The sequence below is a fragment of the Callithrix jacchus genome, chromosome 5 (assembly GCF_049354715.1).
Source record: "Callithrix jacchus isolate 240 chromosome 5, calJac240_pri, whole genome shotgun sequence".
NCBI classification, from domain to species: Eukaryota; Metazoa; Chordata; class Mammalia; order Primates; family Cebidae; genus Callithrix; species Callithrix jacchus.
The window spans coordinates 59,705,141-59,732,131 of record NC_133506.1 but is presented as its reverse complement, the minus strand read 5'-3'; the positions used below and the strand labels follow the sequence as shown (position 1 = coordinate 59,732,131).

Below are 26,991 nucleotides of genomic sequence, written 5' to 3'. Positions count from 1 at the left end.
AGGCAGGAGAATTGCTTGAACCCAGAAGGCAGAGGTTGCGGTGAGCCAAGATTGTGCCATTGCACTCCAGTCTGGGTAACAACAGCAAAACTCCGTCTCAAAAAAAAAAAAAGTTTGTAAAACTGTAATTCACATTCTCTGACCCAATGGATAGTATTTCATCTTACTTGTCAAAACTATCACTTGTTCTGATGAAGAAGTCCAGTTTCTGCTTTGCATACTCTATCACATCTGAATGAAGTTCCACCCCATGGTTCACACCAAAAGGACCTAGAAGGTTTAAGAATAAGAAACCATGTAAAAACAGAACAAGAACTCTTGCTCATTCATTTGCTTCTCTTTTATCAACTGTAACACATCTGATTTAACATGTATAATTACAGAAATTCACAAAGTTTTGAGGTCTCATTATATTACCATGGCTCACCACATCATAAATACTTGTTCTGATGCCTGGGCTTCTCTATCCTCAAACTTTTAAAGAATCATTTGAAAATGGAAAAAAAACAACTATTCAAGTCTAACTAATGAATTAAAGAAGAAACATGTATTTGCAAGTGAAACGGACACAGGCTGTTTGTCTGGAGGTAACATTTAAGACGATTCTGTTTTCCCTGAAAGGTTCCCCAAAACATTCAGATGTGTGCATTTTAATATTCACAAAACAGGGTTCAATCACCGTCATTAAAATAAAACTATGCTTCCAAGTCACAATAAAACGTGTTATACATCAAAGGATATTCACCAGTAATTTGAAATAAAACTGAGAAATGTTACAAGCCTACTTAATGATGAAAGTGCTCCCTCTATATAAAACTGCCCCTATGTTAAGTGGGAACGAAATACTGACACCCAGCATAAATGAGTCTCTTTCTTGTGGGAATCCACTTACACGAATGTAGAAATCAGGCAAAATTTATCTGTGCTGAGAAAGGCAAAACAGTCATCAGCTTTCTGGAAGGGGAGCACAACAGTGGTAACCTTTCTAGAAGGAGGAGAAGGCAATGGAGCCTTCTCGGGGTGCTGTTGCTACTCTGCATCTTGCTCTGGGTGGAGTTTATATGGAGTTGGATGCATATGCAAAAGTCCACCAGAATTCACACTTTATGCTTATTCATACTATAGGTAAGTTACACATTAATTTTTTAATCTACATGTAAAAATCGAGAGGGCATGTAGGACTTTATGTAGTAGACAGATATACCACAGTGGTCTACAATCTAGCAGAAATGCTGGTAAGTGAGCAACCTTCTGTTTATCCCACACTTTTTCATCTTGCTGTGTGGGTCTTCCTAGTACAACAGCCACCAGCCCAGGACAAGGCTTCTCTGGCCCCCATTTGGACAGCTGTACCTGCTGCTCTTTTCTCTCACCATATTTCATACACAGAGCTGCTGCTAAAACATTACCTCATCAAAATACACCCTACCTGACAGTCCATCTTTTCACTATTTACAACCTCATATCCTGAATTACTCTGAACTTCAAGACCTTCTGCCAACTCTGATTTCAATTCCCATGACTCTGTCACCATGCCAGAGACCGAAAAAAGCTGCTTGATTTTTCCCACTCATTTTCACTGACCCCTCACCATCACTATCAAATACTTAATAAGCAGTTAATTCTAATAACAGATATGAGATACAGTTCCTATTCCCAAGAAGCTTAACACCAAATAATAGTAACACAAATCCCTCCACCCACCTGCTTAATAAAAAAAATGACTAGCAGGGGAAAGAGGACACAGGGTGGCCGGGAGGTGTTAGGAACACAGCACCTGGGACACAGCACTGGAACACGGCACTGAAGCCAAATCTGCAAGGCCACCCCCAGGTATGCCTGCTCCCTACTCACACAGCCGTTTTCAGGTAGGTTACTTATGAGTCATCATCTTTTTTTTTTTTTTTTTTGCGACATAATAGCTCACTCTGTTGCCCAGGCTGGAGTGCAATGGCACGATCTTGGCTCACTGCAACACTACCTCCTGGGTTAAAACAGTTCTCCTGCCTCAGCTTCACAAGTAGGCCTCAGCCTCACAAATTTTTGTAGTTTTAGTAGAGACAGAGTTTCACCATGTTGGCCAGGCTGGTCTCGAACTCGTGACCTCAGATGATCCACCCATCTCGGCCTCCCAAAGTGCTGGGATTACAGGCGTGAGCCACCACACCCAGCCTGAGTCACCATCTCTTAAGTAGCTACTGTATTCTCCCCTGCTGATGACAAACAAAGGTAAGGACGACAGCCTTGAGCAAAGTGGAGAGGAGCCCACAGAGCAAGCACAGAAACGTGGCTGACCCAAGATGAAGCTCAGACCTCATGAAAGGCAGTGGGGTCACAGTAAGAAACTCTGTCAGGGGAGTTTTCCAAGATGGCGGGGTAGGAACAACTCGGGATTGCAGCTCTCAGTGAAGGCGCAGAGGGTGAGTCCTAGCCGCATTTCCAGACGGATCTTTGTTGCCCACAGAACGGGGAAATTCCCAGGTGTAGGAGAGACACAGGAAGCCAGCGCAGCCCTCCCGGCTAGCGTGGGCCGTTTTGGCCGGCACCGCAGCGCAGCGGCACCTCACACAAAATGCACTGATCTGGGTGCCTTGTTAAACCGGCAATCTGAGATTTGAGAGGGCAGATTAGCATATCCATCTGATTAAACGGGACTTGGACAGTGAGCCAGACAAGGAGATTCCCGAGAAGCGACATTTGAGCCGGTGCAGTGGGCCCCTGCACAGGGAAATCACACAGATCCCAGTGCCCTACCAGCAGGCGACTAAAACACCTGGGAGAGAGTCAACCGTTCAACTTAAAAAAAGAAAAAAAAAAGAGGAAGAAAGTACTCGGAGGCAGGGAGCCAGGTGATCAGGCTTGGCAGGTCCCACCCCAACAGGGACAAACAAAACAGCGATTGGAAACGCTCGGGGTTGAGAGTTTCACTGCGGGCACAGCTAAATCCAGGACGGTGCAGCTCCGTGGGGGAGGGGCGTCCGCCACTACCGAGACATTCCACCCCTACTGAGGTACATGCCCATTGCTGACACAGCCTGCCGTTGCCAAGGCAACCCACCATAACAGAGAGACTCCGCCAACAGGGTGGAGCCCACAACAGCAGGGCAGAGTCCATGGGCAATAGGGCAGAACCCAGGACGGCAGGGCGGAGTCCACAGCAGCAGGGCAGAGCCCTCAGCAGCAGGGACTGGAGTGCACCTCAGCAGTCCTAAAGCAGAGGGGCTAGATTTTAGAAGGAAAACTAAGAAACAGAAATACTTCAGCATCAACAATCTGGGCATACACTCAGAGACCCAACTGAAAAGCTAGCAACTACTCAGATGACAGGTGGATAAATCCAAAAAGATGGGAAGAAACCAGCACAAAAAGGAGGAAAACACCCGAAACCAAAACACCTCCCCTGATACAAAGAACCAAAACTCCTCACCAGCAAGGGAACAAAGCTGGATGGAGAATGAGTGTGACGAAATGACAGAATCAGACTTCAGAAGGTGGATAATGAGAAACTTCTGTGAGCTAAAAGAACATGTTCTAAATCAATGAAAAGAAACTAAGAACCTTGAAAAAATATTTGAAAAAAAATTCAAGGAAATGATAACAAGAATAGACAACTTAGAGAGGAATATGAATTAATTAAAGGAGTGGAAAAACACAACATGAGAACTTCACGAAGCATGCACAAGTTTCAACAGCCGAACTGACCAAGCAGAAGAAAGAATATCATAAGTTGAAGATCAACTCAATGAAATTGAGATTAGAGATTAGAGAAAAAAGTACAAAAACGAATAAACAAAGTCTCCAAGAAATGTGGGACTATGTGAAGAGACCTAACCTACATTTGATAAGTGTACCAGAAGGGGACGAAGAGAATGAATCCAAGCTGGAAAATACTCTTCCGGATATTATCCAGGAAAATGTCCCCAACCTAGCAAGGAAGGCCAATATTAAAGTTCAGGAAATACAGAGAACACCACAAAGATATTTCGCAAGAAGAGCAACCCTAAGGCACATAATCGTCAGATTCACCAGGGTTGAAATGAAGGAGAAAATACTAAGGGCAGCCAGAGAGAAAGGTCAGGTCACCCACAAAGGGAAGCCAATCAGACTCACAGCAGATCTCTCCGCAGAAACACTACAAGCCAGAAGAGAGTTGGGGCCAATATTCAACATCCTTAAAGAAAAGAACTTTCAACCCAGAATTTCATATCCAGCCAAACTGAGCTTTATAAGTGAAGGAAAAATAAAACCCTTTGTGAACAAGCAAGTACTCAGAGATTTTGTCACCACCAGGCCTGATTTACAAGAGCTCCTGAAAGAGGCACTACACATAGAAAGGAACAACCAGTACCGGCCATTCCAAAAACATACCAAATGCTGAGCATCAACAAAATGAAGAATCTGAATCAACTAATGGGCAAAACAGCCAGCTAGCATCAAAATGGCAGTATCAAATTCACACATAACAATATTAACCCTAAATGTAAATGGACTAAATGCACCAATCAAAAGACACAGACTGGCAAATTGGATAAAAAGCCAAAACCCATCAGTGTGCTGTATGCAGGAAACCCATCTCACATGCAAGGATACACAAAGGCTCAAAATAAAGGGATGGAGGAAGATTTACCAAGCAAATGGAGAGCAAAAAAAAAGCAGGAGTTGCAATTCTCATCTCCAATAAAATAGACTTTAAAGCAACAAAGATCAAAAGAGACAAAGAAGGTCATTACATAATGGTAAAAGGATCGATACAACAAGAAGAGCTAATGATCCTAAATATCTATGGACCCAATACAGGAGCACCCAGATATATAAGGCAAGTTCTTAATGACTTACAAAGAGACCTAGACTCCCACACAATAATAGTGGGAGACTTTAACACTCCACTGTCAATATTAGACAGATCAACCACACAGAAAATCAACAAGGATATCCAGGGCTTGAACTCAGACCTGGAACAAGCAAACCTGATAGACATTTACAGAACTCTCCACCCCAAAACCACAGAATATACATTCTTCTCAGCACCACATCACACCCACTCTAAAATCAACCACATGATAGGAAGTAAAGCACTCCTCAGCAAATGCAAAACAACTGAAATCATAACAAACAGTCTCTCAGACCATAGTGCAATCAAGTTAGAACTCAGAATTCAGAAACTAACTCAGAACCGCACAGCATCATGGAAACTGAACAACTGGCTCTTGAATGTTGACTAGATAAACAATGAAATGAAGGCAGAAATAAAGAAGTTCTTCGAAACCAACAAGAACGAAGACACAACATACCAGAATCTCTGGGGACACATTTAAAGCAGTCTCTAGAGGAAAATATATAGCAATAAGTACCCACATGAGAAGAGTGGAGAGATCCAAAATTGACACCCTATCGTCAAAATTGAAAGAGCTAGAGGAGCAAGATCAAAAAAACTCAAAACCCAGCAGAAGACAAGAAATAACTAAGATCAGAGCTGAACTGAAGGAGATAGAGACATGAAAAACCCTTCAAAAAATCAATAAATCCAAGAGCTGGTTTTTTGAAAAGATCAACAAAATAGACAGACCACTAGCCAGATTGATAAAAAAGAAAACAGAGAACAACCAAATAGATGCAATAAAAAACGATAAAGGGGAAATCACCACAGATTCCACAGAAATTCAAACCATCATCAGAGAATATTACAAACAACTCTATGCACATAAACTAGTAAATCTGGAAGAAATAGATAAATTCCTGGACTCCTGTGTCCTCCCAAGTCTAAACCAGGAGGAAGCCGAAACTATGAATAGACCAATAACAAGGTCTGAAGTCGAGGCAGCAATTAAGAGCCTACCACACAAAAAAAGCCCAGGTCCAGACAAATTCACAGCCGAATTCTACCAGACACACAAAGAGGAGCTGGTACCATTCCTTCTGAAACTATTCCAAATAATCCAAAAAGAGGGAATCCTTCCCAAATCATTTTATGAGACCAACATCATCCTGATACCAAAACCCGGCAGAGACTCAACAAGAAAAGAAAACTTCAGGCCAATATCCATGATGAACATAGATGCAAAAATCTTCAATAAAATACTGGCAAACTGATTGCAATAGCACATCAAAAAACTTATCCATCATGATCAAGTAGGATTCATCCCAGGGATGCAAGGCTGGTTCAACATACGCAAGTCTATAAATGTAATTCACCACATAAACAGAACCAAAAACAAAAACCACATGATTATCTCAATTGATGCGGAGAAAGCCTTTGACAAAATTCAACAGCCCTTTATGCCAAAAAACCCTCAATAAACTCGGTATTGATGGAACGTATCTCAAAGTAATAAACGCTATTTACGACAAACCAACAGCCAATATCATACTGAATGGGCAAAAACTGGAAGCATTCCCTTTGAAATCCGGCACTAGACAAGGATGCCCTCTCTCACCACTCCTATTCAGTATAGTACTGGAAGTTCTAGCCAGAGCAATCAGGCAAGAAAAAGAAATAAAGGGTATTCAAAGAGGAAAGGAGGAAGCCAAATTGTCTCTATTTGCAAATGACATGATAGTATATCTAGAAGACCCCATCATCTCAGCCCAAAAACTCCTGAAACTGATAAGCAACTTCAGCAAAGTCTCAGGATATAAAATCAATGTGCAAAAATCACAAGCATTCCTATACACCAATAACAGACTTAAAGAGAGCCAAATCAAGAACGAACTGCCATTCACAATTGCTACAAAAAGAATAAAATACCTAGGAATACAACTCACAAAGAATGTAAGGGACCTCTTCAAGGAAAACTACAAACCACTGCTCAATGAAATAAGAGAGGACACAAACAGATGGAGAAACATTCCATGTTCATGGTTAGGAAGAATCAATATCGTGAAAATGACCATACTGCCCAAAGTAATTTACAGAATCAACGTTATCCCCATCAAGCTACCATTGACTTTCTTCACAGAACTAGAAAAATCCACCATGAACTTCATATGGAACCAAAGGAGAGCCCGCATAGCCAAGTCAATTCTAAGCAAAAAGAACACAGCAGGAAGCATCGCACTACCGGACTTCAAACTATACTACAAGGCTACAGTAATCAAAACAGAATGGTACTGGTACCAAAACAGAGATATAGACCAATGGAACAGAACAGAGGCATCGGAGGCAACACAACATATCTACAACCATACCATCTTTGATAAACCTGACAAAAACAAGCAATGGGGAAAGGATTCCCTGTTTAATAAATGGGGTTGGGAAAACTGGCTAGCCATGTGCAGAAAGCAGAAACTGGACCCCTTCCTGACACCTTACACTAAAATTAACTCCAGATGGAATAAAGACTTAAACATAAGACCTGGCACCATAAAAAACCTAGAAGAAAATCTAGGCAAAACCATTCAGGACATAGGAGTAGGCAAGGACTTCATGACCAAAACACCAAAAGCATTGGCAACAAAAGCCATAATAGACAAATGGGACCTAATCAAACTCCACAGCTTCTGCACATCAAAAGAAACAGTCACTAGAGTGAGTCGGCAACCAACAGAATGGGAAAACATTTTTGCAGTTTACCCATCTAACAAAGGGCTGATATCCAGAATTTACAAAGAACTCAAACAGATTTACAGGAAAAAAACAAACAAGCCCATTCAAAAATTGGCAAAGGATATGAACAGACACTTTACAAAAGAAGACATACATGAGGCCAACAAACATGAAAAAATGCTCATCATCACTGGTCATTAGAGAGATGCAAATCAAAACCACACTGAGATACCATCTCACGCCAGTTAGAATGGCAATCATTAAAAAATCTGGAGACAACAGATGTTGGAGAGGATGTGGAGAAAAAGGAACACTTTTACACTGGTGGTGGGAGTGTAAATTAGTTCAACCATTGTGGAAGACAGTGTGGCGATTCCTCAAGGACCTAGAAATAGAAATTCCATTTGACCCAGCAACCCCATTACTGGGTATATATCCAAAGGACTATAAATCGTTCTACTAGAAGAACACATGCACACGAATGTTCATTGCAGCACTGTTTACAATAGCAAAGACCTGGAACCAACCCAAATGCCCATCGATGATAGACTGGACTGGAAAATGTGGCACATATACACCATGGAATACTATGCAGCAATGAAAAACGATGAGTTCATGTCCTTTGTAGTGACATGGATGAATCTGGAGAACATCATCCTCAGCAAACTGACACAAGAACAGAAGATGAAATACCAAATATTCTTACTCAAAGGCAGGTGAGGAAAAATGAGAACATGTGGACACAGGGAAGGGAGTACTACACATCAGGATCTATTGGGGAAAATGGAAAGGGACAGCGGGCAGGGGGAGCTGGGGAGGGATAGCCTGGGGAGAAATGCCAAATGTGGGTGAAGGGCAGGAAGGCAGCAAAACACACTGCCATCTGTGTACCTATGCAACTATCTTGCATGTTCTACACATGTACCCCAAAACCTAAAATGCAATAAAAAAGAAAAAAAAAAAAAAAGAAACTCTGTCAGATGAGAGACTCACATTCACAGGCACCGGGAAGCCAATAAGGTTTCACTCTGGAGTGCTTTGCACAAAATGCTGTTAAGGTTGAATAAGCTGCAGCATCTGGAGACACAGCCAAGATGTGCATCCATGACAGTAAACCCTAAAGTCACTTCCTTCAACTGCATCAAAGCAGCATGTTACATCCATTACAGTAGAAAACAGGCCTTTCCTTCCTTCAGACCTCTCTCCTCCCAAAATCCAGTAAAATTCCCAGTAAACAGGGGATTCAGAAAAGAGAAGCAACAATATCAAGTTGGAAGGCCTCTCTTTATATCTTCTAAGGGATGCCAAGTACAGCAAGGCCCTTTCAGGCTTACTTTTTTTTTTTTTTTTTTTGAGATGGAGTCTTGCTCTGTCACCCAGGCTGGAGTGCAGTGGCACGATCTCTGCTCACTACAGCCTCCATCTCCCAGGTTCAAGTGATTCACCTGCCTCAGCCTCCCAAGTAGCTGGGATTATAGGTGCATACCACCACACCCAGGTAATTTTTTATATTTTTGGTAGAGACAGGGTTTCACCATGTCGGCCAGGTTGGTCTCAAAATCCTGACCTCAAGCAATCTGCCAGCCTCGGCCTCACAAAGTGCTGAGATTATGGGTGTGTGAGCCTCCGTGCCTGGTCACTTCAGGATTACTTTAAGTGACCTTTTCCTAAGCATTTTGGCTCTTTTCAGTAGCATTTCTAACTGAGTCAGCTTGATCATCTATTTCTCCCAAGATTTTACCTTAGCTCCAATTTTTCAGCTACAATGGAGGAAATCACAATTCCCAAATTCAAAAATGATAAATAATCTGAGCACTCTTCTCAAAGCACGCGGGCCACAACAGTCTCAATTGAAGAGAAATTAAGGTCAAAAAGCATTATAAAAATCTACACACTGTTATATCTGAAGGTAGCAATCTACAGCCAAAAGCCAAATGATCAGTCCCAAAACTTCACCAAATTCCAATTTATACAAACTATATAAAGAAACCCAAATTCTCATTCCATATTCACAAAAATCAAGTAGAGACAGGGTCTCAGTCTTATCACCTAGGCTGGAGTAAAGTGGTGCAATCATAGCTTATTGCAGTCTTGAACTCCTGGGTTTAAGCAACTCTCCAGCCTCCGCCTCCCAAAGGGCTGGGATTACAGGCATGAGCCACCAAGCCCAGCCACGTTCTTGATGTTTCCTTCACAACCATATACAGTCCATCCATAAATCCTGTCAATTCTAACAGGATTTGGAAACAATATAGACTCCAGCTTCTCTGCACTGTCTCTCACCCAGCTTGCCACAGCAGCTTGACCCCTGCTTCCTCTTTAGAGCAAGGTTGTACAGCATAGATCAGCTCCTATCACTCCTCTGGCAAAACCATTCCACCTTACTGAGTTAAAAAGGGATGCCTGGGTCCGATCCAAGATGGCCAATCTCTAACATCTCGGACTGCAGCTCTCAGTGAAGGCGCAGGTAACTAGAAGACACCACACTTTCAGACAAATTCTGGTCGCTCACGGAGCAGAAGATCCCCAGTGGAGGAATCACACGGGTCACCAGCGCGACTTTCGTGGCCCGCGCAGCGCTTCCGCCCGGGCCTCGGCGCGGCAGCTCTTGGAGCAAAGTAAACAGGTTCAGAGGACCCACAAGGGCCCCCAGCATGACACCAGAGCCCGGCGCAGCGGCTGTGACGGCACCTCAGCGTGGCAGCACTCGGCGCAGAGTAAACGGGACCGGCTCCCCTTCTGACCGAGGTTTGGAGCCCCGGGAAGGCAGAGTCGCCCACTACTGACACAAGAAGGAAGCCAGACAAGAGAATCCTGGAGAGAAAAGCACCATCAGTTTTAACGCCGCTGCTCTGTCCCTGGGAACTAACAACCTGGACGCCCACTCAAGAGACCTAATCTGAAAGTTGGTAAATTCAAAGACCACAGGAGGATAAACTTACAATGATGGGAAGAAACCAGTGTAAAAAAGCTGAGAATACTCAAAGTCAGAACGCCTCTCCCTCTAAAGATGATCACAGTTCCCCATCAACAATGGAACAAGGCTTGATGGAGAACTAGCGCATCCCAATGCTAGAATATCGCTTCAGGAAATGGATAATAACAAACTTCGGTGAGTTAAAAGACCATGTTGTAGCCCAATGTAAAGAAACTAGGAACTTTGAAAAAAAGTTTGATGAAATCCTATTGAGAATAGACAACTTAGAGAGGAGTATGAGTGAAATAATCGAACTGAAGAATACAATACAGGAACTCCGAGAAGTTTGCACAGGTTTAAACACTCGAATTGTTCAAGCAGAAGAAGGGATATCAGAGGTCAAAGTCCAACTTAATGAAATAAAATGCGAAGAAAAGATTAGAGAAAAAAGGACAAAAAAAAATGAGCAAAGTCTCCAAGAAATGTGGGACTGTGTGAAAAGACCAAATCTACGTTTGATAGGTGTACCTGAATGCAACGGAGAGAATGAATCCAAGATGGAAAATACCCTTCAGGAAATTATTCAGGAAAATTTTCTTAAACTAGCAAAGCAGGTCAATATTCAACCCCAGGTAATACGGAGAACACCACAAACATATTCCTCAAGAAGAGCAACCCCAAGGCACATAATCGTTAGATTCACTAGGGCTGAAACAAAGGAGAAAATACTAAGGGCAGCCAGAGAGAAAGGTCAGGTTATCCACAAAGGAAAGCCAATCAGACTTACAGCAGATCTCTCAGCAGAAACTCTACAAGCCAGAAGAGAGTGGGGGCCAATATTCAACATCCTCAAAGAATAGAACCTTCAGCCCAGAATTTCACATCCAGTCAAACTAAGCTTCACAACTGAAGGAAAAATAAAATCTTTTATGAACAAGCAAGAACTCAGAGATTTTATTACCACCAGGTCTGCTTTACAAGAGCTTCTGAAAGAAGCATTACACACAGAAAGAAACAACCAGTATCAGCCCTTCTAAAAAGTAAAGAGCACCAACATAAAGAAGAATTTACACCAACGAATGGATAAAACAGCCAGTTAACATCAAATGGCAGTAACCCTAAATTTAAATTGACTAAATCCCCCAATCAAAAAACACAGCCAAAACCCAACAGCATGTTACATCCAGACCTGTTTCACAGGCAAGGATACGCAAAGACTCAAAACAAAGGGATGGAGAAAGACTTACCAACCAAATGGAGAGCAAAAATAAATAAATAAAAAGCAGGAGTTGCAATTCTCATATCAGATAAAATAGATTTTAAAGCAACAAAGATATAGTGGTAAAAGGATCAATGCAACAACAAGAGCTAAGGATCCTAACACCCAGTTACATACAGACTTAGACACAATGAGACAGAAAATTAATAAGGATATCAAGGACTCGAACTCAGATCTGGAACAAGTAAACTTAATAAATATTTATAGAGCTCTCCACTTCAAATACACAAAATAAACATTCTAGTCAATACCACATCACACCTACTCATAGGTTTAAATGAAACATTGATTGGCCATTATTAATACCCTTTTTTTTTTCAGAATAAAGCAATATTTCCATTCACTCTCCCTCTTTCTCTTCCTCTTTCTTCCTCTCCTTTACTCATTTTTTTTTCTTTCCTTCACTCAAAAAAATAAATAAATAAATAAAATAAAAAGGGATGCCTTTCCCCACCTGTTCCATTTTGCACCAAGTGACATTTTTCCTCAGTTGTTTGGTACTGTTATTGTTAAAAATAGCCATATTCCCATGTGCAGAATTCCCTCACAACTCATTTGTTTGGGAAAATAGGCTAAATTGCTTCAAATAATATAACCTGTGAAATCCCTTCCATCTCTGAAATTAATTTTAAAATCTACAGGTATTACTGTTACTATTAAAACAACAAAGCAGGCCAGGCATGATGGTTCATGCCTGTAATCCCAGCACTTTGGGAGGCTGAGGCAGGTGGACAGCTTGCACCCAGGAGTTTGAGACCAGCCTGGGAAACATGGCGAGACCCCGTCTCTAAAAACAATTTAAAAATTAGCCAAGCATGGTGGTGTGTGCTTGTGGCCCTAGGTACTCAGGAGGATTGCTAGAGCCCAGGAGGTCAAGGCTGCAGTAAGCCTTGTTCACGTCACGGCATTCCAGCCTAGGCCATGCAGCAAGACTCTGTCAAAACAAAAACAAAACCCAACAAGACAAAAACTGCTTAGAAGTACTTTAACTCCAGAAGGACTTTAAAGTTAATTCTCACTGGTTTAGAGAAAGAGTGACAAGGGAGACTGAGTGATTAAATTGGATCAAGAAATCATAGTGGGGTCAAGATTTACACAACTGTCTTTGTTCTCCACTGTTCAGAGGGCAGGTGCACAGTACAGACTGTGGCAAGTTCAGGCAAAGGGGACAGAGAACAAGAGGGGTCCCTCTGGAGAACCTGGGGCCCAAGAGAGCCATGCAGGCCTTCCTCCCTCATCGCTCTATCCACCACCCAGTGATGGGTCAACGTCAGGTAACTACTGAAAAGGCTGTGGTCTCTACCCAGGCAGCCCATCAGCAGACTATATTTTCTGTCAAAGTAGGTGCCTACTTCCCTGAAACAGATGAGTTTTCAGACTCTCCTTCCACACTTACCCAGAATGAGGCCCACCATGGAGCTGAGGTACCCAGTGCCACTGCCCAGGTTCAGAAATGAGAGTCCAGGCTGCAGATCTAGGGCTTCCATCACCTCCGAGTAGATGCATGGGGCTGAGAGGTGAATGTTTCCATGCTTCCATGCCAAGTCTTTATAAGCATTTTCTTTAAATTCTTCAAGATAATAGTCGGCACGATCGATAGCTCGGAAAGCCTGCTCTACCAGTTCAGTCCGGATATACTGTGCTTCTTTCAAATTATCTATCAGCTCATCATTGTCTTCACCAGCACTCACAGCACCGCCCATGTTCAAGATTACACTTAGGCAATACTATAATTAAAAATTTTTAAAAAGAGCTATATATGTTAAAGGTAAGAGCAGAACAATAAAAGTTCTAAACAGATACCAATTTCAAATGCTGAATTCTGAAAATAATAATCTTCTGTCAACACCTACCTCACCACCACCCAGAATTGCCAGATTTAGAAGGAAAAAAAATCTCAGTTCAACTGAAAATTCAAGTAAACAATACTAAAAATTGTTTGATGTTTATTTGAAATTCTCATTTAGGCCAGGAGCAGGGGCTCATGCCTATAGTCCCAGCACTTTCGGAGGCCAAGGTGGGCAGATCACCTGAGGTCAGGAGTTCGAGACCAGCCTGGCCAACATGGTGAAACCCCATCTCTACTAAAAACACAAAAATTAGCCAGGCATGGTGGTGGATCCCTGTAATCCCAGCTACTTGTGAGGCAGAGGCAGGAGAATTGCTTGAACCCGGGAGGCAGAGGTTGCAGCGAGCAGAGATTGTGCCACTGCACTCCAGCCTGGGCAACAGAGCAAGACTCTGTCTCAAAAAAAAAAAAAAAAAAAAACAAAGAAAAAGAAAATTTAGTGGTGTCCTATATTGTATCTGGGAACTCTACATCCCCAACATACACAAAAGTACCCACCCAAGTCAAGCAATCCATTCGACCTGTTGATTTGGATATTTTGATGTTCAAATTTTAGATAAAAACATCAAGAAAACACTCTTCCCAAATATAACATACTATGACAAATACCTTCTTCTAACAAATGCAAAATCAGCTTCCTGGCTCAGGTTTAAGTGCGGGGGGGGAGCGGGGCGCTACCAGAACTTCCTACATACAGCCCCTTCTCAATTGCATGATATGCAGCTTTCCCAGCTCTTTAAAAATAACAACTACTTGTCTTACCTTCTCCCAAGCTGCCTTCAAAAAGAAAAAGTGCAGGAGGTGTCACCTCTGAGCCTAACTATTAAAACATACAGTGTAGCTTCATCTAATTCACAGGAAAACATTCTTTCATGTGGAGAAGTCTTACCCTCCTTAAAGCTACAAAAATATCCTTTCCAATTTTATACTTACCCCATGTAACTTTTTCAAAGCTTTAACTTCACATAAAATGGTAATGCTTTACAAAACACCAGATACAGATTGTTGGGGGAAAAGACCACCAGACCTCATGAAGACATTTTCATGAACACAGCCTTTTTAAAAACCTTTTATAATTATGATGAAGTTCATTCTTGCTTTCCTCCTCACATTCCTCTGGATTTCTAACAGCAGGATAATAAAGGATAATAAAGAAATCCTGGGGGTACCGAGGGGGCAGTGGGCAGACTTCATACACACCCATGAACACAACTGGTGACAGTGGTGGGAGAGGTTTTTCCAGGAGTGAAAATAATCACATAGTTTCTTGCAAGTGAACAAAAAGTGTGAAGGGTGTGGCTCAACACAAATTATCTTCTGTTTTTATGGTAGACTACTCAATCTTCATAATCAAGATTTTAGAGCTAAATGTTAGGTTTTGCAAATCAATAGGATGGTCCAGTCATTAAATTTTCACACCCTTTTTGAATTTTTTGAATTGTTTTGGAGCCCTTGTTAGATTACGGTCCATAGCCAGTTGACTTAGAGGAATTAAGTCCTAATGAGGTCGAGTTTAATCCTGGATAAGCCACTTAGTTCTGAGGCTACACCCATAGCCTAACACAGTCATCTTAAAATTTAGGTCAGTGGTTAAAAGCGGAATCAGGTGTTTTGATGCTTAAGGATCTATTTAGGAAAAGAGCTGGAAATCACATACCCTACTCAGTGAAAGCCACCTCTGCATCCACAAGCCTGTATATAATGTTCTATCATTCTATCTCAATACCACATCTTTAGAAGGTATCCGCAAACTGTATGTTGGATAGGTTTCATTTTCATTTTCTACTAAGTAACTATCATTTATTTTAAACTCTTCCTTAATTTGAAAGTTCAGACCGCTTCTTAGTAAAAACAGCTAGCAAGTGTTTTCCAGGTACCACCTGTCAGTCATGGCCTCATTCAGAGTCGCAACACTAAGAGGCAAACTGGAGCTAGTTGGTTAATTTGTTCATGATTACACAGTTTGTGAGGAGGGCACTGGATTCAAACCCAGGACTGTATGGCAAAAGGCCTGTGTTTTTAATACCACACCAATGCAGCTTTTAAAAATACTCAAGACAGCAATGTTCTTTATCACACAACACTTTGGTAATCCTTTGACTATGGGGTAATCCTATCTATACCTATTGCCAATGGTAGGGTGAATGTGAATATCTGTGGGTCTGATATTTATTACCATCTTTGCCTGGTAATCTAACACTCCCTCACACTGGAAACCAGGGCTGTTAACAACAGACTGTGGATGTGATCAGTCATGTCACCAAAAACACTGACAACAAACTAAGCTCCTTGCAAAACCAAATCCTATCATTTTCACCTAGATTCTACAATCCAGTCAAATCCAATTTTTCAAAGTGTAGAATCTTTTCAGAATGCTGCACTCGATTATACTGTGCAAATTATCTGCTGTAATCCTTAATATTATTCACTCCTCTGCAGTAACTAGCAGCAGTCCATAACAACCTTGCTGCTCCTTAAAATACCAACTACCAGGGCACATGAGGAACACTTGCTGAGTGGCAGCAGGCATGGGAAGGTCTCAGAATTGATACCTGAGGAGGTCGTGATTGTGGCTGTGTCAACACAAGCACGAAGCTATGGTAATGGCAGTTTGGGAGGCTACATACAGAAGACCACAATCCAACCTGATGTCACTTCTTAACGGGAATATGGACAAAGTAATTCACTGTGGAAGATGAATGGGGAAAGAACCCAAAGCCACATCTCCTTTGGGCAGAACGACCAAACACACACACACACAAATAGATTTCTCACCTAGAAAACCAGAACTCTTACAAGGAAGGCAAAGGGGCATTTTTCAAATACAGATAATCTCCGACTTAGGATGGTTCGACTCAAGGTTTAACGATGTGTTTACTGGGATGCAACCCCATCCTAAGTCAAGCAGCATCTGTACCTGAAAGGCTGTCACATGCACACCATTAACGGGCCTAACAAAAGCCAGACCAGCGGTACATGTTGCAGACAACGCCACCTAAATACACAGAGAAGCTTTCTAACAACTGAAGTTGCAAAGAATGAAAAGAGCCCCCAGCCAAGTTACTACACTGGAGGTACGAGCTGGAGTGGGGCAGGGTGAAAGGCACTGGCCTCAAAAGCTGAACCATATCACCTCAGAGGTCTCCTCTCATCACGTGAGTGTACAGCTCCGTTTCCCCCAAGCACGACCGCAGCAATTTCTGAGTTGCTGACAGGCACCTCAACTTCACTAATTCTTGAAGGACAGTCTATCAAACGCCCAGATCGGAGCTGTTTAGCCATTCCCTTGTGAGAAGAAAAAAGAAAACTATTCACACGAGTAAAGAGGGGGTGGATACTTGGATGACTTATCTGAGGTGCAACGCTGGGGCACACATCCATTTGAGAGACATCCCTCTCACAAAAACAAAAACAAAGGCGCGGAGCTCAGGCCAGTTCTCCTTCCTCCAATTAACAAAGACCTTTTTCGACGCGTGAATTGAGGTCCTAGAGCTCTGCTCTAAGTCTTACTATCTCCAAGGCGCGCAGGGGCGGGGGGCAACGATTTTTTAAAAGATTCTGTCATCTTCTGAAAGGGTCCAATGTATATATACTTTGTTCTAAACCGCAGTGCCCGGCTTGCCTTGAACTGCAAACGTTTCCCACTTAAGGACTCAAGGACAAGCTGCAGGTCTGGACTAAGCACACCCAGGAGGGACCGCCGGGAAACCGCGAGCGCTGGGAGAGAGAAACGCGGGTCGCCCCGGGGTCCGCTGGGGGGTGAGGGTGTCCCGAGGTGGGGAGGAGCGAGGCCCCCAGAGGACCGCTCCGGGGACAGGGCTGCCGGGTGTAGGGGGAGGGAAGGGGCCGAGGGGACACACCGCCCGCTCGCCGCAGGCCGGGCCGAGGGGCGGCGGCGGCGGCTCTACCTCCAGGCTCGGCCGGCCGGCGGGTTCGGACTGCCTGGGCTGCGACCTGCAGCTCCTCTGGCGCGTCCCTGGTATGTCCGCGCCCCGGGTACGCCGCTCCAACCTCGGCCACCGTAAACATCCGCCGCCGCCGCCTCTGCGCCTGCGCACAACGGCCGGACTGCGCGTGCGCCACGGGCCTGAGGTTTAACGGGGCGATGGCGGCGCAGGGAGGGCCCCGCTCCTCTGGGCTGCCGGTGTCCGCCCGCCCCCCTGGGCCCTCGGCCGTGTCTGAGTCTCGTGGGCGCGCCGTCCGCGCAGTGCTCAGCCTGGAGGACCGACTCGCCGAGGCTACCTGAGAAGCCTCCCCGAGGGTTACCTGAGCCGCCGCTGCCGACCCACCGCTGGGGGCGTTCCGCATCCTGAGGGCGCCCTGCGGCTGCGGACTCCGGGCCGGCGCTGCCCTCGGGCGGCCTCCCTGCACGGCGCGTAGCCGCCTAGGACCCCTCTCTGCCACCTGGCCCTGGGGCCCTCCTACCCAACCGGCTTCCAAGATCACAAAGGAAAATTCTGGCAGGAAACTGCTTAGGGCAACCTGCCTTGCGTTCAAAGTCACTGCTCTGCTCACTGAGCTAGATAGGTATCTGGCTTGGCGTCTTTGGAAAGGCTAATAGGAAACTCTGAAGAATGTAACCGTTTGTGTGTAACCTATCCGTAACCTCCCCCTTTGCTTCAAGTTGTCCCGCCTTTCCGGACCGAACCAATGCGCTGCGTGTTGATGTCTTCTGTCCCCCTAACCCTGACCACTGCTTACCTGTCGCCAGGACTTCCCTACGCTGTGTCATGGCGCGTCCTCAACCTTGGCAAAACAAACTTCCTGAATTAACTGAGACCTGTCTCAGATTTTCTGGGTTCACACAACCCATTGCCCAAACCTCACATGGGGCTTTAGCTGCAGAACCCTTTCTTCAAGGACAGCCATGCAAACAGCCTCGTATGTGCGGCAAGTGCCAGCGTCACTGCTGCAGAGGAATGGGCCTGGGTCTCCGGTCCCGGCCTCCCTCCTGCCCCGCATTCCTCCCAGACCCTGGAACTCCACTTAGGAGCAGAGTTTGAAACCAAAGGCCGGCGCCCTCACCACGTATGTGGTCCCACGGAGATCTCACTTCTCTTGTTGATCCACGGTACTGGATCCATGGACCTGAGGTTGCCCACCACCTCATGACCTTCACGGGGTTCTCAGCGTCCTTCCACCCGAGAGCCTGTGGTTATCTGTGACTTTTTCAAATTACAGAAGCCCTGGAGTCATCCTTGACCCTCTTCCCACTGCCAGGGGACACGTCCCCCATAATCCCTCCTTACCCTGCCCCAGCTTCCCCCACCTCTCCCCACCTTTCCCATCGCTCCCCTGGGCTCTGGCGAGTGGTCCTCCTGAAACAGTGTGATCACATCACTGCTGTCTTCAGACAGTCGCTTTGTTCCCGGACCAAACAGGGTCGGGCTGCTGTTTCTTGTGGCCCAATAACACAAGATGCCAAAGAACTGGGGAGTAAGAGAGGTTTTATTTCTGCAACTGGTTACAGGGAGAAGGCCTGGAAATTATCACCGGACCAACTCAAAATTACAAAGTTTTCCAGAGCTTATACACCTTCTAAGCTATATGTCTACATGTAAGTGTGCGTTCAGCTAACTAAAGACGTAAGTGATTAACTTCTTTTAATCTGTAACTAAGGTCTAAGTCCTGAAGACCCTCTTCTGGAGCCTCAGTAAATTTACTTAATATAAGTGGGTCTAGGCGCTGGGGTGATTGCCCTTATCTTGTCTCCTGCTAAATCATTATGGTATGGGGAGTTCCTTTAGACCCCAATAAACTCGTTTATGGAGGCTTGGGGAATTTCTTCAGACCCCAGTAAAATTTGTTTAATACTAAAAAGGGTCCTGTTAAGAATTCATTCATTATCTTGTCATGCTTCACGGCCCAGGAAAAGCCAAGGCAGAACTCTTGGTGGGCTCTTCGTTACATTCCAACCTTTGTATAAAGGCAGTGGCTCGATCAGCTTTGGATGTGAAACCTGGCTACTCAGTCCATGCTGGAATCATAATGGAGGCCTGAGTCAGCGAGACCTGGCGTGCCACACCTTCAGACTCGTGTGGCTTTCCAAGGTGTTTCCTCCATTCACCTCCATATCAGCTCCCACTGCTATCAGCATTCATAGCATTAACCCTTCATAAGGTACATACTGAGCACTCTACATAGCTTATTTCCATGAAATAGGTACTAACATGACTTCCAAGGAGAAAAGTGGACCGTGACATCAGGAACTGGCCTGGCGCTCAGATCAAGGCCACGTGGTCTCCTATTGGACATAAGTAATCTTGTGGAGGAGCACCATCATGATCCAAGGCCATGTCATAATTTTGTCTAAGCACAAATAATTGGGTCACTGTGCCACCCACAAAATCTATGTATCCTCTCCCAGTTAGTAGCAATGACTCCAGCTCCTCTACCAGCTACAGCTGAGCCTCCCTCTGCCCTGGCCTCCTCACAGATAACATCTACAGGGAGTTTTCTGAATGTGTCTCCAGTATCCCCTTGCCCATCCCCTTGCATCTGTCCACTCATCTTTGTCGTTTCTGCAGGAGGAGCCTCATGCAAGAGCTTGAGGTGGGGTGCGGCTGGGTGTCTGAGGAGCAAGTGGCTACAGCCACACATGGGAGGTTGTGTTGTTGTCTTCAAAATACAGTTTTTATTATGGTAAAATATACAAAACATTTATTATTGTAACCATTCTTAAGCGTACAGTTCAGTGGTATGAAGTACATTTGCATTATTGTCCAACGTCACTACTGTCTAGCTCCAGATTTTTCTCATCACCCCCAACTGGAACTCTATACCCATTCACGTTAAAGATTCTCGGCCAGCTAGTAATGGAGGGGCACTTCCTCAACTTGATAAAGAACATCTACGCAAAACCAACAGCTTATATCATACTTAATGGTGAGAAAGTGGACCTTTTCCCCTTAAGAACAGCAATAAGGCAAGAATGTCCCCTCTCACTACTTCTGTTCAAGATCATATAGAAGTCCTAGCTGATGCAATAAGACATGAAAATAAGGTTTACAGATTTAGAAGGAAGAAATGAAACTGTCTTTGTGCACAGATGATAAGATAAACTGTATATTATATCCTGAAGATACTACCAAAAAAAACTCCTGAAACTAATACAAGTGACTACAGCAGAGTTGCTGGATCTAGTAGTGCCCCCCTACCTTATCCTTAGGGGATATGTTCTAAGACCCTGTCAGGGATCTGTACCAGACCCTGTAGTACATATAGGAATGCTTAAAACCAGGGATAGAATCAAATCCTTTATATACTATGCTTTTTCCTCTATATGGATCATCTGTGATAAAGTTTAATTTATAAATTGGGCATAGCAAAAGATTAACAGTAACTAATAAAATTGAACAATTATAGCAATGTACTGTAATAAAAGTTGCATGAATGTGGCCTCTCAGCTATTAAGTGATTAATGGGCAGGTAGTGTGTATGGTGTGGGTATGCAGAACAGAAATGTGACTCATGTACTGTTCTGCAGCATGGAGCAGGATGGCACGATATTTCATCACACTACTCAGAATAGCACTCAATTTAAAATGTACAAATTATTTCTGTAATTTTCAAATTAATATTTTTAAATTGTGGTTGACTGCAGGTAACTAAAAACATGGAAAGCAAAACCATAGATGGGGGACTACTATGTAAGGTTAATAAACAAAAGCCAAAATTGCTTTCCTATATACCAGCAATGAACAATTGGACTTCGAAATTAAAAATGCAATAATGTTTACAATAACACCAAAAAATGTGATGCTTAGGCATAAACCTTAAAAAAAGTACAAGATCTATATGAGGAAAACTACAAAGCTCTCAGAAAATAAATCAAATATTTAAAGCCAATATTTACAGATATTCCATGTTCATGGATAGAAAAACTCAGTGGTGCTAAGATATCAGCTCTTTACAACTTAATTTAGAGATTCAATGCAATGCCAGTCAAAATCTCAGCAAGTTATTTCATGGATATCAACAAACTGATTCTAAAGTTTACATAGAAAGACAAAATACCCAGAATAGCCAACACAATACTGAAGAAGAACAAAGTTGGAGGACTGACGCAACCAGATTTTGAGACATACTATGAAGTTACAATAATCGAGACATTGTGATGTTGGCAAAAGAAGAGACAAATGGATCAGTGGAATGTAACAGTAAGTCCAGAAATACACACAAATCAGTCAACTGTTGTTTGACAAAGGAGCAAAAGCAATTAAGTGGAGAAAGAATAGTCTTTTCAACAGATGATGCTGGGACAACTGAACATCCACATGCAAACAAAAAAACAAAAAACTAGACACAGATCTAGTTTTTACATAAAGTTCTAGAAGATAATATAGGAGAAACTCCTGGTGGCATTGGGATTAGTGATGGTTTTTTTGACAAGTCACACACACAATCCATGAAAGTAAAAATTGGTTAGGTGGGTTTTGTTAAAATTAAAACTTCTGCTCTATGAAAGACACAAGTCTTACCTTATGACCCAGCATTTGCACTCCTAGGTATTTACTCAAATAACCACTATGTCCGCACAAAAAGTTGCACATAAATTTTTATAACAGCTGTATTCACAATTTCCAAAAACTGGAAGCAATCAAGATGTCCTTCAATCGGTGAATTAATGAGCAAACTCGTCATGCTGATCAGTGGAGTATTAATCAATCATAAAAAGAATGAGCTTGGAGCCATGAAAAGACAAGGAGGAACCTTAAATGCTTATTGCTAAATGAAAGAAACCAGAATGAAAAGGATACATATTAACACTATATGATTCCAATGATAAGACATTCAGGAAAAGCAAAAACTGTAGAAACTGTAAAAAGATCAGTGGTTGCCAGGGATTGGGGTTGGAGGGAGAGGGAGAGATGAACAGGCAGAGCACAAAGGAATTTTTAGGGCTCTGAAACTATTCTGTATGAAACTGTAATGGTGGATACATGTTATCATGTGTTTGTCAAAACCCATATAACTAGCCAGGTGCAGTGGCTTATGCACTTTAGGAGGCTGAGGCAGGAAGAGTTCAAGACCAGCCTTGGCAACATAGTGAGACCTCATCGCTACGAAAAAAAAAAAATTAGCTAGGGATGGTGGCACAGGCCTGTAGACCCAGTTACTCCAGAGGCTGAGGCAGGAAGGATAGCTTAAGGCCAGGAGGTTGAAGCTACAGTGAGCAGAGATTGTGCCACTGCACTCCAGTCTGGGTAACAAAGCCTGAGTCTGCCTCCAAAAAAAAAAAAGAAACAACAAAACATGTAACTGCAACACAACGAGTGAACCCTAATGTGAACTATAGACTTTAGTTAATAGCAATGCATCAATATTGATATATTAATTGTTACAACATACCATAGTAATTCAAGATGTTACTAATAAGGAAAATTGTGTGCAGGAGAGGGGTCTATGGGAACTCTTTGTACCATCTGCCCAAATTTTCTGTAAACCTCAAACTGCTCTATTGTCATGTGTTTAAAACAGTGAAAGATTTTTCTCAGACATACAAAGCTAAAAGAATTCAGTAGCAGACCCACACAATGAGAAATATTAAAGGGAATTTTTCCGGCAGATAGCAGATGAAGCAGATGGAAGAGTAGATCTACATTTAAGAAAGAACACTGGAAATGAGAACTCCATGAATAAATATGTAAGGTTAATTTCTTAGTATCTATCAGCTCTGGCTAAGGACACAACTTCTCAGTTTATTTACCTCTGTTATATCTGTTTGTATGATGGGCAATGTTGCTTTTGCAATGACAACAATTTAATTTTTTTTGTTATCCTCTAAGGGTTTTACAAATAGCACCCCATTCTCTTTATTTTTTTTTAATGAAGTCTCACTCTGTGACCCAGGCTGCAGTGCAGTAGTCCAATCTCACTCATTGCAATCGCTGCCTCCCAGGTTCAAATGATTCTCCTGCCTCAGCTTCCCAAGCAGCTGGGATTACGGGTGCCCACCACCATGCCCGGCTAATTTTTTTTTGTATTTTTAGTAGAGACAGGGTTTCACCATATTGACAAGGTTGGTCTCGAACTCCTGACCTCAGGTGATCCACCCACCTCAGCTTCCAAAAGTGCTGGATTACAGGCATGAGCCACCGCGCCAGCAGCACACTATTCTTGAGGAGCTCAACTCCTTAGTACCAGACAGTGGCTGCCTCACCATTTCCCTGCTCAGTACTTGGTGGTGGTCAGGGATGACTGAGTCAGGGCTGGCTAGATGAAGGGGAGTCAGAACAAGAAGCTCTGATGGAAGATGTGCCAGGAGCTTTCCCCCCATCCTAAGCAGAAAGCAATGCTTTCACAAGGGAAGTGGGTGAATATGTGAACAGGCTCTGCAGAAGCTACCCTGCAACCTCAGCCCCTTCCCTGCCACTCTTCCAACGTCACCTCTGGGTGCTTTTTGCAGTCCGGTGGAGGAGCAGGGTCTCATGCCCACTCTGGGTGTCCTGGACCTCTGAGATACTTGCCCACAGATGCATCAAACACAGATTGGCTTTGTCAGGGCCTCAGGGGTAGGAGGCCTGCATTCCTGAGGAATGGCCTTACACCTGGTTGCTCTTGCCTCTGGCCAGTCTATGCAAAGAGCCAGGGTGGAGGCTGATATGAGGAATTTACCACCAGGTGTCACTGCTGCACAGCTGCTCTCTTGGGAGGAGACAAACTGGGTCATCCGGAAGGAGAAGGTGTTCTTCCTCATGTTAATCCCCATAGCCAGAGAGTGGAATGAGCTGGTCTGTTTTCAGACATCTGTCAAGGCTTCTCTGCTATTCATGCCACACAGGTGACAGCAGTTTGATGTTGATTTGAAAATACCGGTGAACTCAAATATATTCACATGTATAAAACGGTTGGAAATGATTCTTAAAAATTATTTCTTATCTTAAAACAAACCACTTTATGTAGGCATAGGGAAGAGGTCTGCGATGTCGACTTTGCTGGGTCTATGTAGGAGACACATACGTATTCCCATTGGTTCTGTTTCTCTGGGGACCCTGTATAATACAGGTCCTCACAGAGAAGAGGTGTCACACTCAGGGCCCAGAGCCCTGTCCACAAGACACCTGAGGTGGGAATGCCTTGAGTTGACACCCACACTTCCTAGAATGTGGGACCTAGCATTCTTGGTGGCATTGCTGCCACCCTCAGGAACTCCCCTGTGCCAGCTCTTGCACCACTCCCCACTCCCCACTCCTCACTGCTTCTTCTGAATTGTGAAAGGAAAAACTGGAGAGGAACGCTTGAGTGGATGTCGGCCTTGAAGATGGAGGGACCCCCCCCAAGAAATGTCTTTCTGCAACAGGTGGTAGACCAGACTTGTCGTGAGGATGAGGTGGTAGAAGAGGATGTTTTCACTCCCTGGACACCAGGTGGGTTGCAGCTGGACCTGGAGGTGCAGACAGGAGGGCCTTGGGTAACACTTCTGAACCAGGCTGGCAGCTGTTGTCAGACATCAGGTAGCCAGCAACCCACCAGGAGCAGACCTCGAAGCCAAGAGGGGTGGCTGATATAGATGGGAGATGTAGGGATGTCCCAGAATCTGGGACCAAAGTGCACCTTTGCAGAATGGCTTTATGTGGCAGGCAGGGGTGCCAGGCACAGGGAGAGGTACCCAGTTGCCAACTATCTGGAGAGCGAGCTCCAAGTCAGCTTCCCACAGGCAGCCCAGCGCTGGGATTTGGGTGAGAAAATGCCACATGGAGCCCCCTGCCCTGTCTCAGCACTCATCCAGATGTCCCCAGTGACTTGAGGCCAGCCCTAGACTCCCCCTCCCTCCCTCCACACAGCACTGTTTGCCTGCAAGGGCAGATGGCTCTCTTGGCCCTGGGCATCCAGGGTTAGTATTACAAGTCCCTTATCTTAGGGATCTTGAGCAGACAAATACACCAGAAAACTCACCAGCAAGGTCACGCCACTGCCCCAAGTCCCCTGTGTTTGCATCTCACTCAGTGTCAAAGTCTGGCAGTGGCTGAAGCCCCTCATCCATCATGCTTCCCTCTGCCCCTCCCCCCCTTGCCCAGTCCCACTGGCTGGCACCCTTCCTCCCTCCCACCAGGGTCCCTGCCCCTGCCTCAGACACCCACAGGGCTGGATCTCGCCTCCCTCAGGTCAAGTTTAAACCCCTCAGAAGGGGCATCCCTTGACCACCATTGTATCTCATTCTCCCTCCATGATTTCTCTGTAGCTCTGTTCACCAAATACTGAGGCAGATGAGGCTGGAGAATTTGCCTCCATTTCGAGGAGACTTAGTGGTCTCCAGCCAGTCCCACCTGCCCTGAGCAATGGTCAGATTGCCCCCAGAGGCAATGACATCTACCTGGCCTCCCCTGCCCTCCTCTTCAGGCACCCTGACTGGGGACCCAGATGGTTCCCAACTCTCCTGAGACTGGAGCAACCCAGCTGTGAGCTCCCGTCTTTCCCCGTCCTGTCCAGGCAGATTCTTCCTGGTGCCTCCTGCCCTTCCCACTGGCCTAGGGACCAGAGCAGCCTCTTCTCCTCTGGCCCCTTAGCTACCCACTGAATCCTACTGCTCTGTGAGGATCCACTCTTCTGGATATGCTACAGATACCATCATGTGGTTGTGAAGGCACCAGCTCTGGAGTTAAGGGCCTGCAGGCAAATCCTGGCTGCACAGCCAAGCCATGTGAAGGCTAAGCAGCCTTCTGGGCCTCCCAGGGCCTTGGTTTCTTCATCTGCATGATGGGGCAATCCTATTGCCTGTATCACAGGTGGTTGAGAGGAAGAAGGAGCCCATATGTGTAGAAAGGGATAAGATTCAATAATGGTCAGTCTTTATTTCTCCTTAACTGCTCATACCTGAGCCAAGGAGGGCTTCTGCGTGGGATGGGAGTTAGGGAAGCCATAATGGAGCCCTTATACATTTGGTGCCTGATGGGGTCTGAGATGACCCACCTATCAGGGGTCCCAAGCAGTGGCCCAAGGGGATACAGGGTAGAACCTGCAGCACTTCTGGTTGGTCTTTTCTAGGCAGCAGGTTGGTTCTCACATGGCTCCTCACCATCTTTAGTCATAAACCTTACCAGGTTTGTCTTCTGCTTATTTTGACAACTTCTACAGAGAGAGCTGTGACAGAATAAAAGACAAGGAAAACACTTTTGACAGTGTGTGAAATAAATAGGCAAAAGTGTGTCTAATTTGGCCAAAGGTGCCCCATGAGCAGAGACGAATGGCTCCCATGAGGAGTGTTCACTGGGTGCTGGAGTGCTGGCTGCAGTTTCCTGCTCAACCTCCTGCTCCCATGCTGGTGGAGGGCGGCTTCACATGCACCCTCTACCCCTCCAGCAAGGTTTCTCACCCTGGAGTGGTGGGTGCTCGGGGATGATCTGCAGGGCTGAGACTACCACAGCCTCCAACTTCATGGGTCTCCCAGTGTGACCCTCAAG

The 26,991-nt window shown here is 44.5% G+C and overlaps 2 protein-coding genes across 25 annotated transcripts in view; both read right to left on the bottom strand.

The window, feature by feature from the left end:
* PCMTD2 (protein-L-isoaspartate (D-aspartate) O-methyltransferase domain containing 2) overlaps positions 1-18,034 on the bottom strand; it is a 29,115-nt gene extending 11,081 nt beyond the window's left edge. For 2 of the 10 annotated variants that reach the window (XM_035299186.2, XM_078372214.1), the window contains exons 1-4: positions 17,497-17,622; positions 16,722-16,873; positions 13,136-13,466; positions 168-270 (exon numbers count right to left, since the gene is read on the bottom strand). In XM_035299186.2, coding sequence (XP_035155077.1) covers positions 168-270; positions 13,136-13,442 — 410 coding nt within the window. In that variant the 5' untranslated portion in view covers positions 13,443-13,466; positions 16,722-16,873; positions 17,497-17,622. Of the gene's footprint in view, positions 1-167; positions 271-13,135; positions 13,467-15,245; positions 16,581-16,721; positions 16,874-17,448 lie in introns of those variants that run through there. The other 8 variants (XM_035299184.3, XM_035299192.3, XM_035299189.3 and 5 more) reach the window with 5 other exon arrangements.
* A 2,165-nt stretch (positions 18,035-20,199) lies between these two features.
* Positions 20,200-26,991, bottom strand: part of MYT1 (myelin transcription factor 1) — an 80,753-nt gene continuing 73,961 nt past the window's right edge. For all 15 annotated transcript variants that reach the window (XM_078372205.1, XM_035299171.3, XM_078372201.1 and 12 more), the window contains 2 exons: positions 26,501-26,671; positions 20,200-24,974 (listed from right to left, as the gene is read on the bottom strand). The gene's annotated coding sequence lies outside the window, so the exon portion shown is untranslated. The remainder of the gene's footprint in view (positions 24,975-26,500; positions 26,672-26,991) is intronic.